An 18264-nucleotide genomic window follows, 5' to 3' on the forward strand; every position below is an offset into this window, starting at 1 on the left:
TCTGAAACCAGTGTTGGAAATCACGCATCAATTCCCATGCTTAGTGCAGCAAGCAAGAATATGTAGGAGACTATGTGATGTAGAACTTCTTTTCCTTTTTTAGTTAAAACTATCCTGTTCCAAAGAAATTGGGCAAATAGATCTGTGCCAATGGCTTTTGTAGAATGAGATGGCAAGTTAGTAATAGTGACAGCATCTCATTTATTTTTCCTACTCGACTGAGTAGTATATTGATGTTTGTTATAAGTTTAGCTGGGAAGTGGATAATGCCTTCTGTAGAAACACTTATCTAAGCAATGGAGAGAAAACAACAATCTACAGATTGATCTTGTCATAACTTTCACTCATCTTGAAGTCTTTTTGGGAGTTTTCCTCACCCTGTGCTTTTGATGATTCATGTTGCATAAAGCTTCCAGAGCAATAGAATGTTGTATAATATTTTACCTTTGGATTAGAAATCCTGTATTCAGTGTGCTGCAACTGGTTCAAGTATTTTTTTTAAATATCTGATTTTTAAAAGAATTATTCTTTATTCCAGTAAAAAGAAGTTTAAGTGACTGCTCTACTTGATCAAAATGGTGGATACTGAAAACCAGCTCTATCCCCTTACTCCCTTGGAGGAGGAGGATATAGACAGCCCTTTATCTGGAGAGTTCCTACAGGATATGGAGAACATTCAAGACCTGTCCCAGTCTCTAGGTGATGATAGTTCTGGAGCTTTAAGTTTAACAGAATTCCAATCACTGGGAAATGGCCCAGGATCTGATGGCTCAGTTATAACAGGTAAGAGAGCTTGGTTTAACATAAAACTTTCTTTTATAAATAGAATGGTAGAAATGAAAAACTTCTTTAATGCAATATTTATTGTTTATGATGAAGTCACACTAGAAATATATAAGCTGATTATGGCATGGTTTTAAACTACTTAAGGCTAAATTTAATACATTAAATAAATGTCACTGAAGAATGACTGTAACATAAAGTTACATAGGCTTTAGTCAGAGGCTTTGTTTGGGAGATCAGAATGGGAATCATTGCAGTGGTGTGGGACACTGGTGATCTCAGTAATGTTTTCATATTGAATCTGGGTGTTTGCAAGTCTTTTAGCAGTAGAGCCGTTTGAAGTAGTTTACTATTAACCTATTAACTTTTTGTTGGTTTGCATATGTTTTGTTTTGGGGGTTCTTACTTTAAATCAATTCCCAGCCTGTGATCCCTATTTCACCTTGGAATAATAGAACTGGAGGCAGTTGAAATGAACAGTGTGGGTTTTGAAGGAAATGGGGAGAGCTGCCTCCTGGCACTATTGACCATAGGAATGTTTCTAGAGCTATGACTTGTTCCCTTTTGGTTGCAGACCGTCTCATCAAAGAGCTGCCTTGTACTGGAGAGGTTATGACGTGCTTTATGTGCATATTTGTTTATAACGTGGTCCTTCAGAGGCAGGAGGTTTTACAATTATTTGAGTGCAGGTGTGTACAAGGCCTACAGTAATTTAGATCAGCTTCTACTGTCACCTTCTCATGGAGTATTCAGTGCTCATTGCAAAACATACTGGTTTTGTGGTTAGAGAACATGCAAAGTGTAAACTTAAAAGGCTCAAATTCCATAAGGCAAGTAAAATGAAATCACACTTTCATAAAATCCTGGGGTTTAGGCTGTTCTTGATGATTCTGATGCCTGTGGGCTTGGCAGCGCTGGCAATGCAGACTCTGAGTTCTGTGCCAAGGTTTTTTCCGACATAATACTTGCTGACCTACATTCATGAGTGTTTCTTAATCTGTCTGTTAAAATAACACACCCATTAATTTGCTGAAGTCTTGTGGTGCAAGTTGCAAGATGGAAGATAAAAGAAATTCTGGCCTCAGAAAATGTTTTCCTCAAACGAGGTAGAAATATTAATTGAAATAATTAAGGTTGGAATGTGTTAGTTTTGTAATGTGTTCATCAGCTGGTGGCACATCTGGCGAGTTTATTTCATTGTACAATTCAGAAATGCTTTGCCCATTATAAAAAACCCACAAAATATCTGAGCTAGACTATTTTGGAAGCAGGCATTTGTGTTACCTTCCTTTTAACACCTGTTCAGCCCTTCTACTGATGTGCAGGACTCGTCCATCTGCTTTTCAGGCCTCAGTTTAGATTGTCATTTAAAATTATGAGTAGCTTTTCAAAGGTCAGGGGTCCTTATGTGTATCTGAAGTGAATCTGTGTGAGGTAGGAATGTGTTTCTTGTGGTACTGCAACAAGAGATCCCCTGCTCATCCCTGCAGCACAAGAGATGGAGAGCCAAGATGAGCTGTTCACGACCTTTCTGCAAAGAACATTGGTGTGGTGTGTTTTTATTGGGTCTATTGTCACACATCTAGTTCTTGTTGCCAGAGTCACTTCAGTAAGGCCTTTTCCTTCTTCACATCCTATGTCTCATCAAAATTAGCAAGGTACACCCTGTATTTTGTGTGTGTTTGCACTGGAAATATGAATTATTTTTCAAAGACTTATGGTCTAATTGTTAGTTCACTTAAGGACTATTAACTCAAGATTATTTTTTAGAATAAAATTTTTTGTGTGGTTTTAGTATAGAAATTGTATCAATCTTGATAATTTAGTATTTATGAAGTGTTTCTTTTTTTTCAGACACCCTTTCACCAGCATCCAGTCCTTCATCCATTAATTTTGCCACAGCTCCAGGTAGCATAGATGAATCACCCAGTGGAACATTAAACATTGAATGTAGAATTTGTGGGGATAAAGCCTCAGGCTACCATTATGGAGTACATGCTTGTGAAGGTTGTAAGGTACAGTCATAATTTTCTTCTTAAGAACCTAAATCATGTTGCTTTATTTATGGTGTAATATCTGAAGATAAACATTTGGTACATAAATGTTTAATTACTATAGTTCTAGCCATTACAATTATTCAAATAATAAACCTATCTGTGGTCTTTTTTCTGAAATAAGTCGTCCTTACATACCATAACTCAATACCAGACCTTCATCAAGCAGGAGCAATTCACAATGATAATTTTAATGCTGCTTTTCTGGATGTTGTTAGTGAAATACTAAAGCAACACACTAAACTGTGACTAAAAAAAAAAAAAATCAAAGCCTTCTTGCTCCACTAGTGTTTTATTTGTGTTGGGAGTTTGGCTGGGAGGAGTATGCCACATTGCTGTTACAACAGTAACAAATCCCGAATTTCTCACCTCCACCCCGTGCTGCCTGAATCCCTTAGTATTGTACCTCTGGTAGTTTTGGGCCAGGGTTTGTCTCTGGAGCAAATTACTTTTATCAGTAATGCATAATTTTTGGGATGATATGATCCATGAAGTATAAGATTCTTTTCTTTTCCCTCGAATGTTTTAGATTTCCATCTTTTTTCTGTATTAGAAGGTAACAGGAGAGAAATAATGGTCTTTGAGTACATTTGTCTTCCATGCACCATGTCAGTATGATCATTTGAATGTAAATCCTATGGAACAATGCAGAATACCTATTAGAGATGGGGAACCAGTTCCTAGCCAGGTGTGTCCCACAGCCTAAATGACATGTTGCTCTGTGATGCGACACAAAATGTTGCAATGGCTCTGGGTTTGCTGACCCTGTGGTTGGGCAGTGTGTGACCAACCTTGCATTGCAGACTGGAGACATCGTGGAAAGAGCAGTTGAGGTAGAGGCTGTTCTGCAATGCTCAGTGTTGTGTCCTTGGCTCTTCTGCAGACCCTGCTGTGTTCTCATACCCCTCACATCTGCTGGGTGAAGGAAGGATGGGTTAATTCTGCATGTGTGATTTACACTGGATGAAAGATGAGGGGTACTTCTAACAGGGGTGCTGAGGGAATGCGTACAAAAGCAATATATGATTGCTTTGCTTCATCCTTAAGCACAAGTCTGCTCAGGTTCTTTAGGTTCTTGGCTCTCTTCCAAGAAAGAGGGTTGAGAGCTATTTCCTCCTTTTGTGTTCTCCATTCTATGCATGCCCTCGGACACATCAGTGCATGGATTTGTACTTCTGGACAGGTTATACTTTGTGTATTGTTCTGCTAGTGACATCAATAAACAGAAAAAGAAAAAAAAATTACTTGTATGATTGAAGCTTAGTAGTCAACATTCATTAACATTACATATTGTTTTTTTCCAACTTTTTGTAGGGCTTTTTTAGAAGAACAATTCGTTTAAAACTCATCTATGATAAATGTGATCGCAACTGCAAAATTCAGAAAAAAAATCGTAATAAGTGCCAATACTGTCGTTTCCAAAAGTGCCTTTCAGTTGGAATGTCACATAATGGTAGGTAAGAGTGCCCTTAATTTGTTTGTTCCTACCCAGAGTCTGGTGCTGGAGGCAGGCACTTGGATAGTGTTTTTACTCATACACATGAATTGAACCTCAGGTTTTTTACAGAAATAGATCGCTGCAGGGGACACCAGTTTCCCTGATGGGTTCATGTGGTTGATACAGAGCTGCCAGATGCGCTGTTAGGAGCTTTACACAGTTGTGCTATGTGTCAGTTTGTCCATATTAATGTTCATTTATTTGCTTTATTCACCCCAGAACTTTGGCACCATTACTCCCATTGAAACAGATTTCAATACTGGAGGAATTCTGATCAAGGGTTTTGTAGAGGAGTAGGAGGAGAACAACCGCTTCATTGTGAGGGGGAGTGACGCAGGATAGAAATCTGTAGGAAAGCAGCCTTCATTATTTTCCAGGTTACAGTGCAACAGCTCTTGGGCAGAGGGTTCAGAAAGTGGGGAGGGAGGGCAAAGGTCTGTGCTGACTGTGCAACAGGAATCTGGTAGGTTGTTTGTTAAACAGAATGGTAAAAATTCAGAGCATTTAGAGATCCAGTTTAAAAGTTATGTTGTTGTTTGTGCTATTGATTTAAGATAAGGGTGGCAAGCTTGTCGCTTACAGACCAATTTCAACCCACGAGGCAGTTCTCTGTGCAGGACATGGCTTGCTGAGCAACATGGGTGAAGAGGGAGAGGCCAAGCCATGAGAAAGCACATCTCACTTGGCCAGATGACAGTCGTTTGCTTTCCCTGCTTGGCTCTGATATTGTCCAGGCTGAACTTGGGGGCCGGTGCAATGTGAAAGTAGGTAAAAATGCTGGGCTAGGTGAAAAGCTGTGGGTTAGGAGACAAACTTCCTAAGGAAACTATTCAGTCAGGATAGGTGAGGTGGGAATATGATTGGGGAAGCCACTTGTGACATTGTAGTCTAGAGTCCCATCAGGAGGCATTGTGAGAGTTGACTTTCTGGTTCTGCAGAAGCCTGGCTCCCTTGTGGTGAGCCTTGACTGAGATTGAGGTCCATTGGGAGAGGGTTGGTAATCTCTGCAAGACTGGGGATAGCCATCCTCAAAAAGTGTGGTGGACAACAAAGTGACATCTCAGGTTGGGAGCTGAGCCGGGAGCCGTGCTGGTTGGCAGGAACTGACATCCATGTGAAGCTGTTTCAGCCTACTAAAAACTCTGTGGCCATCTGTACTCCAGTTGAAGGGAGTAGCCACAGTTTTATTGCAGCAAACATGTGGGAGGCAGCAGGGAAAAGGGATGACTGCTAACTTGCTGGCAATATTTCTCAGGAAAAGAGCTACAACTAAATTTACACCCATGATCTTAAAACTAAGTTTCAGTTTAGAGCAGGTATTCTTCCACTTTTTCAACAGGTTGGTGTGACCACCCACCCTAAAGGGGAAGGAAGCACCTAACGCAGATTCCAAACAGGCTTTCCTTGTTGGACTTCCATTGAAGTCCACAGCTGTATTTCAGATCATGCTTAGAGTCACCTCCTTATGTCATGAGAAGATCCCTTGGGCATGGTGAAGGGCTGATGCTGTTCATTCCCTGAATTGCTCAGTGTAGGCAGTGAGGTCCTGTCCTCACCGGTTGGATGCTGAAATGTGGTACAAGTAACTCACTGTATGAGCCATCTCAAACCCTTGCACGCCTCCCGAGGATAAAATGGGGCTGGCTTCGCTTGAAACTGAAACTTAAGAAGGATGTGGATGTGCCCATGAATGGCAAGACCACTTGCCCAAAAACCAGGAGACCTCCATACCCAGAGGTGTTTCAGACTTGAATCTTCTGCCTCTCAGAAGAATATCCTAATGATTAGGTTGGATATTCAAACTGTTCTCATCTCCAGTCTTGAAGGGTTAGTCTATTGAGAAAGCAGTATGGAGTGCTGGGTGTAGAGGTTTTGTTGCCTATAGCCTTCGAGCTGTAAATGCAGGACTTTGGGCTGGGGTTCCCACTGGCAGTACAGGTGTGTTGAATAAAGAATGCCCCCGCAGGTTCTGAGCCAGCAGTGGGACTCCACTGCAGCTCTCCAGCTCCTGTGTGTGCTTTCTGCCGAGCCCCTGTCATGAGTTTACTCAGTGTTTTAAGAGTTCTCAAGGTGGACTTCGAGTTTCACACTGGGAGCTGTAGAACTCAATAAGGAGAAAACAAAATAGAACTATTTAGGTAATGTAGAAGGAAAAAGGAATGTGTTGTAGTTCACTGCAGATAGCAGTTTGTGTTCTGAAACACCTGATTTCCTTCAGTTTAGCATAATAGTCACTGACTGTGTTGGGAAGGAGGAGATTTCTTCACCTCTACCTCAGGTTTTCTAGACAGAAAAATCTACTGCTCTTATCAGCAACGGTAAAAGGCTTAAGTTCTGGTATAATTTGTGTTTGTTTTCAATTATGTCTTCCCATCAGCAATACGTTTTGGACGAATGCCAAGGTCTGAGAAGGCCAAGCTCAAAGCAGAAATTCTAACAGGTGAAAATTATGTAGAAGATTCAGAAATGGCAGATCTTAAATCACTTGCCAAAAGAATTCATGATGCCTACCTGAAAAACTTCAATATGAACAAGGTTAAAGCCAGAATCATCCTTGCCGGGAAAACCAACAACAATCCAGTAAGTACTTCTTCTGTTACTTGAAAATAAAGCTGACAGGTACATAAGGTGATTGTAATAATTTGGTAGACTCTTTAGCAAATCTTTTAAAAAATAAATATTGTGGTAATACAGACGTGAAATATTCAAAGAGAATATCTGTAGTAAATACGGTTGCTTTTAACCACTATCAGAAGCAAGAAGCTTTAGGAAAATCAGGTGATCACCTTGTAAGTGGAAACTCATAGCCTTAAATTATTGTTCTTAATCAAAAATGAAGTGATATCTGAATGTGAATACCTCTTGATATGGGGAGAATGGTTCAAAATTAATTTCCTATTATGACAGTGAAAAAAAAAAAGTTTTTCTGTCACAAATGCCAGGATAAGTGCTATTATCTTATCTTGTAGGGTGTACAGGCGCTCTGCATGGCTTTTATTTCAATCAGAATAATATTTATAGCAGGAGGGGAAAGAAAACTTGAGTTAGTAATTTTTTGTTTACAGTGCTGGCCATTTCCTCACCCAGCCTTCCTGGTCTTTTCTGTATGGTTCCTTTGAAAGGCAGAAGCAAGCAAGGTTGTGAAGACACATATGCTGTAGAAGTTATTTTTCTTTCAGGGTAATTTAGCCAAGGTCTACTTAATTTGATCAACTGCTTTTTGTTTGGTAGCACATGGGAGAGTATAATCGGTGTAAGGACTCACTTGTTTCACTTTATGCATATTTATATAAGCTCTGCTGTGATTTTTGTTACTTTTATGTAAAAGATAAGTATCTTATTTTATCAGCAACTTTAATTTCAGTAAAAATTTGCAGGGAAGAAATTCTACATACGCCATAATGAAAGCCATGTAAGTGTGGGGATGAGTGTTACCAAAATTGTAAGCAAGCTGTCTTCTACATTATGGAATTTGGCATATAATTATTTATTAAACTAGTTTAGTCTAGCCAAGCCTACAGCTTTCTGCATTAGAAGAGAGACACATGAATTATCCCAGTCTTCTTCATTGCATTGAAGAGGTGTGTAAAATTAGGCACAGGCTTAAACGTTTTAGGGGCACAGGCTGACATGAGCCTACAGTAAATACCGCCTTTAGCTCCTCACTGATTGGGCTTCTGCAGAAAATCCTTTTTTGTGCTTGTTACCCTGTGTCAGAACCATAAGCCACAACATGTGTCACACATGCAGGGATGGATCCTAGAGCACTGCATCCCAGTTCTTGTATTTGAATGTGTGTGGCCACAGCCACAGGACAGTGACCAGCACGCCCGTCTCCGCGTGCACATAAAAATGTCCGTGCACATAAAAATTAATGAAGAATCAGCCCTAGGATGTTACAAACAGGCTGCTTCCAATTTTTTCCATATGCAGGGAAGAGCAAAGTGGTTTTAGGCTATTTCATCATCTCTTAAGAAAACAAACATTTTCATTTTCTTTTGACTTTTCAGCAGAAAAACAAATTCTAAAAGAAGGGGTTTTTTGCAACCCACCTTTTCTGAACTGTGCATTAACAGCTGATTTCAGTGAATCCTAGTTTTTGGTACCACTACAATTAATTTCAGAATGAATGAGCATTTTTCACAATGAGAAGGTGTCATTTTTTAATTTTGCTCCCAAGTTCATAGCCATATCTCTTTTCTGCATACTGAAATGATGTTAAATTAAAAAAAAAAAGCGTATAAGATAGTGTACATCTATAAAGGTTTAGAGATGTGTTGTGTTTCTTGCTTTGCCACTTTCCATTCATATCCACCTTCCCATGGAAAGTTCTACTCTGTGTAACTGTGCTGGAGTGAGATGGAATGTGCAGTAGCCATAAACATTTAAAAATGGACAGCCATAGGAAACTAACCTGTTGGACAGTTTTCTGGAAGAAACAAGTGAATCCTATGAGTTCCTGACAGAACACTATGTGTTCCCCATGGTATTTAGTCTGAGATGAGCAAAAGAGCACAGGGAACGTGCTTGGTGCGTATGGAACTAAATTTCTGTTCAAGGTCAGTTGTTGTGACTTTGCTAGGCTGGGAAGCACTGGGGTTTGTTGTTTTTCTTCAGTGGATTGTACTTTGTTTTGGTTGTTGCTCTGCAGATATGTATCAAAATATTTTTGAGTTCTGATTGTTTGTAAGAAAGTCTGAATGCTGCTTTTGATATAATGTTTTAAGAGAGTGGCTCATCTGTTTGTAAAGCATGTACCTTTCAAAACAAAGGGGATTATGGAAAAGACCAAATTTTGTGTTTGGCATTCTAGTGGGATTCTCTGTACAGATGGCTCAGCACCAACTGTAGCTAGAAAGTTGGGACAATTGGGACATTGTCTATGAAAATCTGATAATAAAACACAAGAGTGGTGCAGGGTTCACATTCTTATGCAGATATGCTGCCCTGTATTGAAATGACTGTCTGTATTCCCCCTAGGGTACTTCAGGAAAGAATCATGATGTGCATCAAGTGTAGTTAGTTTAGGAATGGATAGGAGTGTAGGCAGAAAAACCTGGACTTGTGGAGAAGGTAATACAAGTCTTTTGTGAACCCTCTGGGACCAGCTCTGAGATGGATACGTGCACACCAAGCACAGGAGTGCTGGAGCTTCACTGTAACTGTTAGATAAAACGAAACTAAAGATATGCTATACATCTTTATGTTTGACTATTTGCATTGCTGTTTGCAGAGCAGACTTGTTAGGTATTGCAGTTTGTAGTTCCATCATACAGTGTTTGTCTTGATGAGAAATATAAAAGAACTCGGGGTTTACTGATCGTTGAGGACTGATTAGCATGGAAGTTAAAGTTTGTCAGAATTCTTATTCTTTAGGAAGAAAATTATAAATAACCATTATTTTGTGATTGAACTGGTGGGTTTTTTTCTCTGTAGCCATTTGTTATACATGATATGGATACCTTATGTATGGCAGAGAAGACCCTGGTGGCAAAACTGGTAGCCAATGGGATTCAGAACAAGGAAGCAGAAGTTCGAATCTTCCACTGCTGCCAGTGTACGTCTGTGGAGACTGTCACAGAACTCACGGAATTTGCCAAATCCATCCCTGGCTTCTCCAACCTTGATTTGAACGATCAGGTGACACTATTGAAGTACGGGGTGTATGAAGCCATATTTGCCATGTTGGCCTCTGTGATGAACAAGGATGGGATGCTGGTGGCCTATGGGAATGGATTTATCACCCGGGAGTTCCTGAAAAGCCTGAGAAAGCCATTCTGTGATATAATGGAGCCAAAATTTGATTTTGCAATGAAATTCAATGCACTGGATTTGGATGATAGTGATATATCCCTTTTTGTTGCTGCCATTATTTGCTGTGGAGGTAAGCATTACATATTTGTGCTCTAAAGTAGTAAATTTTAATATTTCCCTCTCATGAATTAATAATTTTAATGGAAAGGCTTCTATCCTCTGGAAGATTCAGTTCTACCACTAACTACACTTTGAGGAATCATTATAAAATTATGACATGTATTCTTTTGCTTGTTTTGAGAACAGATCGTCCTGGTCTTGTAAATGTAGGACACATTGAAAAAATGCAGGAGAGCATTGTGCATGTACTGAAGCTTCACTTGCAAACCAACCATCCTGATGACACCTTCCTCTTCCCAAAACTTCTCCAAAAAATGGCTGACCTCCGACAGCTTGTCACAGAGCACGCTCAGCTTGTTCAGATAATCAAGAAGACTGAATCTGATGCACATTTACACCCTTTACTACAGGAAATCTACAGGGATATGTATTAAGGATTTTCAGTATTTTTTTCCACAATATTTAAAGACAGAGAAATAGAGATGGGAGCAAAACTACTTGCACAGTTACGTGCTGTTCACTCAGCCCGGAGCAGGAAAAATCTAAAACTGGGGAACTGGAGTGTTACACTTCTTTTGGTTTGGGATCTTTTGTCTTCTTTTTCAAAAGTGCTGCAGGAAAATACTGGTCTGAGTGCTCAATGAAGTGTCTTACAATGGTTCTTTTATTTGGAAATTTGAAGATTGGTAAGGAATACTTATTTGTATAATAAATCAGAATGTTAAGTAACAGAAGTGAACAAAATTGTATTTCCTCTTGGCTTAGTCATTTTAGTATTAATATAACAAATTCAGCACCTTCCTTCCAGGTATCTGCACAATCAGAAAGATGATGCACTTTTGCCTAATGGTAATTACTGAGAACCAGCTAATGCTTTTTCTTACAGCACTCAGTCTAGGTGTAGCAAATGGCTGGATATTACTGTCCATACACTTCTAAAAAATTGGAAAGATCTTTGATCCATTGCTGCTTTAATTCCATGAAATTATGTACAGCTTCACATAGTTGGCATACTTACGGTTAGCATGTTTAAAAGATGTTTCTCTTATGAAATTGAACAAAATCTAAAGAGTTATCTAAAACACAGCAGAGATGCTCCAACAGGTCTTTCTTGAAAAGTAAATATGATAAACTGATGGAACCCTTTTGTTTCAAAAGTCTTTTAAGGAAATGGGAAAATATCACTGATGAAAAATATATACCCTGTGTTTTGTAGAACTTGTAATAGCTCAGGATGCAGTTTTGACATAAAAATACTATTTTTAATCAGCAAGAGTTTTGGAGAGACTGAAAAATCTGATACTACCCCAGATAAAAAAGGAATTTTAACTTCCCAGCAGTGATACTGCACTTTACTGCAGTGATAGCTGACTCCAAAGGAATGATTGGATAGGAAAGGCACCTGCTTCCTTAAAGTGTCTTGGCAGTATGGTTGTTTGGACCTGTTTACTTTTCTGATGAATACATGGCTTCATTTTTTACCCACTTGGATACATTTCTTTCTATTCCTTCTTAGGCCTTGCCTGATGGAAGTACTTGGTACTTGTTTTCACCAGATTTTGTCCTTGTGGGTAAGGTGACAATAATACCAAGAACAGTGTTTGTAGGTGTCAGGCTGTGTTGTAGTATGAAAGGCAGCACAATTGAGAGTAAGTTTATTGTGTTCCTAGGAGTAAAGTGATTTTTACAAAAGCACTTGCTCGACTCCTGATGCAAAATAAGCCATAAGGAAATGGCTTCCTGACTTGGCCACTTCATGGGCTCTTTTCTCAGAGAGTTGCCCAGAAGTGCCAGCTGCATGCAAGGCACTCTACTGTTTCTCTTTCTTTTTGTTTCTTTGATATGGTAACTTCACATTATTACCTCCTAATTTTCTTTCTGTTTCACAACACCAAGGTCTCAGGAGTCAGTCCCAGCATTTTCACTACAGTTAAGCTTTCAGTGGCACAGGAGGGCACTTTGTACTTGTTTTATTGTAGCACGTTTGAAGACACCAGAATCTTCACTGCAAGGATTGAGTGATGAAGTGAGAACATCACACTGTCATTCCTATTTCAGTGGCAATGCATGTTTCTGTCCAGGCCCACAGGCACAGCTGGACGCTGGAAAAATTGCAGGTTTAAAGGCAGCTTGGGGTTTATCTGGGCAATGATTGTGGAAGAAGTTATAGATAAATGTAGATATATTTAGTGTAAAATATTGAAGCACAGGCCTCAAATTTGGTGAGCATCTAGGGCAGGACAGAAACAGTAACTGCATGTGCACAAAACTTCCTCCCCTTCCCTGTTGCCAGCAGGAAGAACACGCAGAGAGGAATGCTGGTCTTGCCAAGAACCCTCAGATGAGAAATGGGCTGCCTTCTGTGTCCCAGAGCAGCACACAGTGTGCCCTCAGAAACAAAGAGAGGATTTTAGGAATGCTGCTGCTTTATTCTCCCAGCCAACCTTGTTTCATTGAGGAGCTGTGGGGTTTAGGCCGTGGAAATAACTAATCTGCAATATTGCTGACACAAAAAGTTGTCAAAATATCAGCCATTCTGGGATGGTGTTCTGAAGCTGTAGGAGCCAACTGTTAGTTTATCTTCTAAAAAAAAAGAATAACTTGACTTTTTTTCCCCCCAAAGCTCAGATTTTTGCAAAGGGCAAATTTCAAATTTGCATTCCATAGTCTAGGTGTACTGTAGGTTCTCAGGAAAATAAGACACAGTCAGTGTGCACAACTATTTCTCCTGCTCTTGTTCTCAAAAGTGGCTAAAACACTTTGGGAACACTTAAAAACATGGAAAATTAAATAATAAATGCCTAAGTTCCCAGCAAAGCTATAAAGAATTGCAAATAGAGTAATTCAGTAAAAGACATAACATTTAGCTGTTTTAGCAGCTGCTTGTAACAAGGTCCTGTTATTAGCATGAGAAAAGTGCATAATTTTTTTGTTATTTGAAAACCAGCAAGCAATTTTTGACTACTTCCTTGGACATTGAAAGTTTGATTTCTGTTTTAAATTAAATTGCAGACCCTTAATGAGGGGAAAAAAAATAAGAGAACACATCTCTGAATTACAGAAATATGAACAAGATGTTAACACATCCTAAAATTCTGGATGGATTCCACTGCCCGCACTGCTGCCCCATGCACATTCCCACAGTCACTTAAGAGTGGCACAGGGCAGACAATTCCCTTCCCGAGAATTAATGGGCAAAAGAATTTCTCATTTCTACATTACGCTTTTAAGGAATTGCATTTGCTCCTTCAGGAGGTGACTACAGCCCACTTTGGCCAAGGAGATTTTAAAATTACTCAGTTTGTGCCCATTTTTTAAAAATTTGGAAGCCAAACTAATCTCAGATCTATTTCTGATCTATTATTTCAGCATCTCCCCTGTGTGCAGATAAACTAATACTTTAAAACATATGGAGGGAAGTAAAGAGATCAGATTTTGAGATTAAAACAGTATTAAAGATTTGCTGGCTCATCAGGTACAGTTTGGATCTGATTTTTGAACTCATTTTACTGTCATAGCATGGAAGAACTCTGGTTAGCAACCAGGCACCACAAACAGCTTAAGGCAAGAGACAGCAGATGGATAGAGAAATATCCTGGGAAACAATAGTATGAATTACTTAAGTTTTCAGCAAACCTACAGATTACTCATTTTTGAGCATTGTTTGGGGGAAATTATTTATTTATTTATTGTGGTGCCCTGGGTACTTTTTGTCAAAGGGGAAGGGGGGGGAAAAAGGAAGGTTTTGTGCCAAGTATTGGGGAAATCTGATGTTCATTCTTCTCTCCTCAAATACTTCCTTTAAAGCTGCCATTGAAAAAAATAGTTACTTTGTACCTTTTTAAATTTCAGATCCCGCTTTTGCTTTAAACACAAACTGAGACCTGATAGGAAAGTTTCTACTTACAGAAAACTGCATCTTTGGTCGCATTTAAAGAAACTATATTTGGTATTAATTGCCATTTCCATGTGCCTTTGTGCGTTGGTTCCAGCAGCTGCTGCAGAGCTGAAGTGCTGCCAGAGAGCAGAGTTGTGCATTATTCCTGCCCCGTGCAGATCTCGGAAATACCAGCAGTTGCACTAAGCCCGTTCTCATGAGAGAGCTGGCACAAGGCTGCACATCAAAGAGCTTATAATAAGCATCTAAACATTTGTTTGTTTATTCAAACTGCTGAAACTTGGGGAGATTTATTCATCACGAGAGCTGGGTCACATACGATTGAGTTTGAATTTCCTTCTTATTCTGGTGGAAAGCCTGGACAAACTTAGGCCCCATCTGAGGCAGAGCAGCTGGGGAAGATCCCACTGTGGCTGCAGAGGAACAGTTTCAGTCTGTCCTGAAAAGCTCCCTGTGACTTAGTTGAAAATCTGCAACTGCATTTGACAAATGCAGTTGCAGCTGTTGTGGTACTGTTTAAGCATAAGGTCTTACAAATAATGGTCCCTCTCAGAACCCCCTCATCCTTTAGGAAGTGTTTGAATGTAAGGTGGAGTGTGGTATCCGGTGCTTGCTTATGTCCCAAGTGCTTTCCTGATAATCGGTTGCATATAATTTTTGTATCTTGGTTTAATCAGCTTTACTGGAGATTTAAATTATATGTGGGTTTGAGCTAAGATTATTGGTATTGTTATGTTATGTGTTGTGGGATTTTTAAAATTTAATGTAATACTATTTCTTTATGTTTCAATTTATAAAATACAAGAATATAATTGCAAGGTATAAGCTTTCACTAAATTAATTACAGAGGTGCTTAAAGAAAAATGTGTAAATTATTTAATTTAAATATTTGTTACATACTTTATCCTGTGAACCCTTTGTACAGAGTGGAAGTATTTACTTTTATGAGCTAAGGATGAAGGGGCTGATGTCAAAGACAAATTGCTATTTATTCCTGTCTGGTCTTTATTGCTGTATCATTTGTGAAGAACTATCACAAATTCTTCAAAGTTATCAGTGTTTGGTGTTGACAGTTATAACAAAACTTTAAAATATATTTTCACATGGAACACAGACTTCCTTTTATTTAATTTTAATAAAAGCAAGTCTAGTTGAGGAATAGCTGCAATCCCAAAATCGAGTTTTTAACTCAAGTTCACCAGTATGAAAGATAGTGCATAGAACTGAGTTCATCTTTGTTTTGCAGCATGGTAGCTCGTTTTCCTTTGAAAAGAGCTGAAAAGAAGCTGCATTTGGTTCATGCACCAGTGCTGGTGTTTTCTGAGGAACTGACTTGTGGCTCACTGGGAATAACAACATGTACTCAGGATTATTCCTTGCCACCTGCCCTGAGGGCAAGCTGCTGCTTTTATAGATGTATTTCAAACATGATTTGGCAGTGCAAAACAAAATGTTGAAATGGCATTATTGGCTTCCCTACAGGAGGGTTCCTGTGGGATTTTAAATAGAACTGAATTCAGAGTCTGCTCATAGGGATTCTGTGTTTGGTGCATGCAGGTGTGACAGTCTGTGCCTACAGCATCCTGCTAAGGAAATCTGATATAGGGACAAAGGTACCTTTCAAAGGTATCTACCTTTTATTTTGCTGTGTGAATCACCAAACACAGCAGCTATCACAAGCACAATCTATTACAAATGTTCTGGCAATCATTTGTACTTACTGCTTTTTATTTGTAACAGATAACATTTTATTTCCTCAAATTGCTGCAACTTGGCATTTTTTCACTTCATCACTTCATCACCACACAGGTATGTTGTCTCCTAAGGTGTTTGTGTCATGTTTGTAAAAGCTCTGGTGGATTTCCCTGTGCTAACCTGCAGCCACTTCCTTTACACTGTCACTTCACACGACACAAACCCAGTGTGTAACTGAGCCCACCCTAAGGAAGGCTGTTTCCTCCTTTCTTTTCACTATTGTGCTCACAGCTTTTTAAGCTGGGATGGTTTTTTTCTTGAGCTCCTTTATTGCGTCAGTCAATCTTGTCAGATTCAATTGCTGTGGATGTTTCGAAACAAGATTCCTGTTGCAAGGACCTCAATTTCAGATGAGCTGCCTCTGGCCAGGGGATAGGCAGCATGCACAAGAGACTGATCTGATTACAGGCTGGACCTTAAATAAGGACTGCAAGATCAAGCATGAGGTACTTGAAGTAGTTTCACAGTATTTTGGTGTATTTTCTCAGGTTGGATATGCAGGTACCATAATCATGGTAAAGACACCAGCCTTATGCTCAATGCCAGGAGTTTCATGGCATTCTTTACACTTAAAAAAACCCAGATTGGCAGGATGGGAAAATCCTGAGCCACTGAAGTCCCGGTGGCACACCAGTCCTGTGTTGTACTCCAGGAGTGTAGGAGTGCAGTGTCACCAGGAAGCCTGCGTGGGATGTGCTGCAGAGCGGGAGCAGGTCACCACCCCTCCTGCGGGTGGCTTGCATGCAAACAGCCGCTCCTGCCCACCCTGGCCCATCCTGGGGCTCACATGGCTCATCACCACACACACAGCGGCTCTCTCCATGGAGTCACAGTGCCTTGGCCCTTCGGCAGAGCAGGAACATGCATGGTTTAGTTATTCTTTAGTAGTAACAAATCTAACCAGCGTTTCAATGCTATGGATGTGCTCCAGAACCACCTCTCAGAGTGGTTTGACAAAGTCTGGTTGAGCAGCTTATCGGGGGAGCTGCCTCCTGTGTGGCTCCTGCTGTTCCACTGCTCTTACAAACAATTGCTCAGAATTTTCTCTAGGAATCAGCACCACAGCTTAAGTGCACCGGGATGTTGAAGCCCTCCCTCACGTCTTAAATGGTCTGTTACCTGGTAGGACACAAGAAAAGCACGGTGTTGTTAATGTTGCCAAACCCTAATCAATAGAGCTAACAAGTGTTTCATTAAATCAAGATATCAATATTAAAGAGAAAACAAAACAGCTTATTGTTTCCAGTCACCTGTTTTTAGGAGGTTTTGGGTACATTTTACTACAGTAAATACAGAATGTAGAATGAGCAGACATTTCTTGCAAGGAGTAGTCAAACCTAATTCTCATGGAATGCTTGTTTCCCAGTAAGAACCACTAATTCAAGCCAAGTTTCCAAGTTTCTTCCTGTTAGAACAATGCAAATGACACTTCCAAGGACGAATGGAAGCCCTGGTCTCGCAGGGATTTTTAGGAAAGACAGTGTGTCTTGCACTTGTGAATGTAAAAGTTACATCTAGCTCCATACAATGATGCATTCTCAAATGTTACCAGCCTACTGATTTAGGATGAAAAAACTTGAACTAAACATTTTTTCTTTTTTACATTCTGATTTTTTTCCACCTTCTTTAAAAATAAGAGGTTGAATTCACAGTGTTTGTATAGAGACTGGTAGGAACCTATGTGCTTTAATCCTTTCAGACTGAATGTAAACCAACTTAATCTGAAACACGGTTTTGCCTTAATGGTTTTAAAAAAATAAAGTATTTTTAAAAGTGAATTTAATGACTTGTGCTGATCTTTCATCTCCAGGAGAGGAACTCACTGCAATGTGACATTCAAAAGGCAGTGTACTTGAAGCATCTTAACGTGCTGATGCTTCCCCATGTACTGTTAGACACCTTTTGAAGCAGGAGTGGGTGTGTAACATACTCAGAGACGTTGCATATACATTTATCTATATATATTACCAAAGTTTGGTGCTGACCTACCATCCAGCTGTGATCTTTCATATCCTCATGGGTTGTATGGCTGGTTTGAGACATCTGTGGCATTCAACGACGAGTGCACTTCTGTGTGAAGTGCAGCACTGACTAATTCAATGAGCACGACTTCAATTAAATCAGCTGGGGAATTATGTCACAGGTAGCTGCTTTCCTTCCAGAATCTGGGGATATTTTAAACTGGTAAGAGAGTGCTGAAGTGAAAATTACAGCACAGGAAAAAGGTTTCTTCATCAGCTTTGCTCAGGAGCATGGAAGACCTGATGCTGAGCAGCAGAAAATACTTGGAGACCCCAATGAAAACAACCTGTAAAGTCTGTGCATCCACGAAGAGCAGGAAAGGTTGGGCATGGTAGCATTCAAGCTGTGAAATCACATATATACCAAAATATGATGATACT

General features: G+C 39.7%; 1 protein-coding gene across 4 annotated transcripts in view; it reads left to right on the forward strand.

The window, feature by feature from the left end:
• Positions 1-17640, forward strand: part of PPARA (peroxisome proliferator activated receptor alpha) — a 40973-nt gene extending 23333 nt beyond the window's left edge. For all 4 annotated transcript variants that reach the window (XM_042050384.1, XM_042050381.1, XM_042050383.1 and 1 more), the window contains 6 exons: positions 539-783; positions 2638-2798; positions 4152-4290; positions 6713-6915; positions 9772-10219; positions 10396-17640. In XM_042050384.1, coding sequence (XP_041906318.1) covers positions 576-783; positions 2638-2798; positions 4152-4290; positions 6713-6915; positions 9772-10219; positions 10396-10643 — 1407 coding nt within the window. In that variant the 5' untranslated portion in view covers positions 539-575 and the 3' untranslated portion in view covers positions 10644-17640. The remainder of the gene's footprint in view (positions 1-538; positions 784-2637; positions 2799-4151; positions 4291-6712; positions 6916-9771; positions 10220-10395) is intronic.
• Positions 17641-18264: the final 624 nt, after the last annotated feature.

The sequence above is a fragment of the Corvus kubaryi genome, unplaced genomic scaffold (genome assembly GCF_017639235.1).
Source record: "Corvus kubaryi isolate FWS band 111438036 unplaced genomic scaffold, C.kubaryi_AGA036_p1.0 74, whole genome shotgun sequence".
In the NCBI taxonomy this organism is placed as follows: domain Eukaryota; kingdom Metazoa; phylum Chordata; class Aves; order Passeriformes; family Corvidae; genus Corvus; species Corvus kubaryi.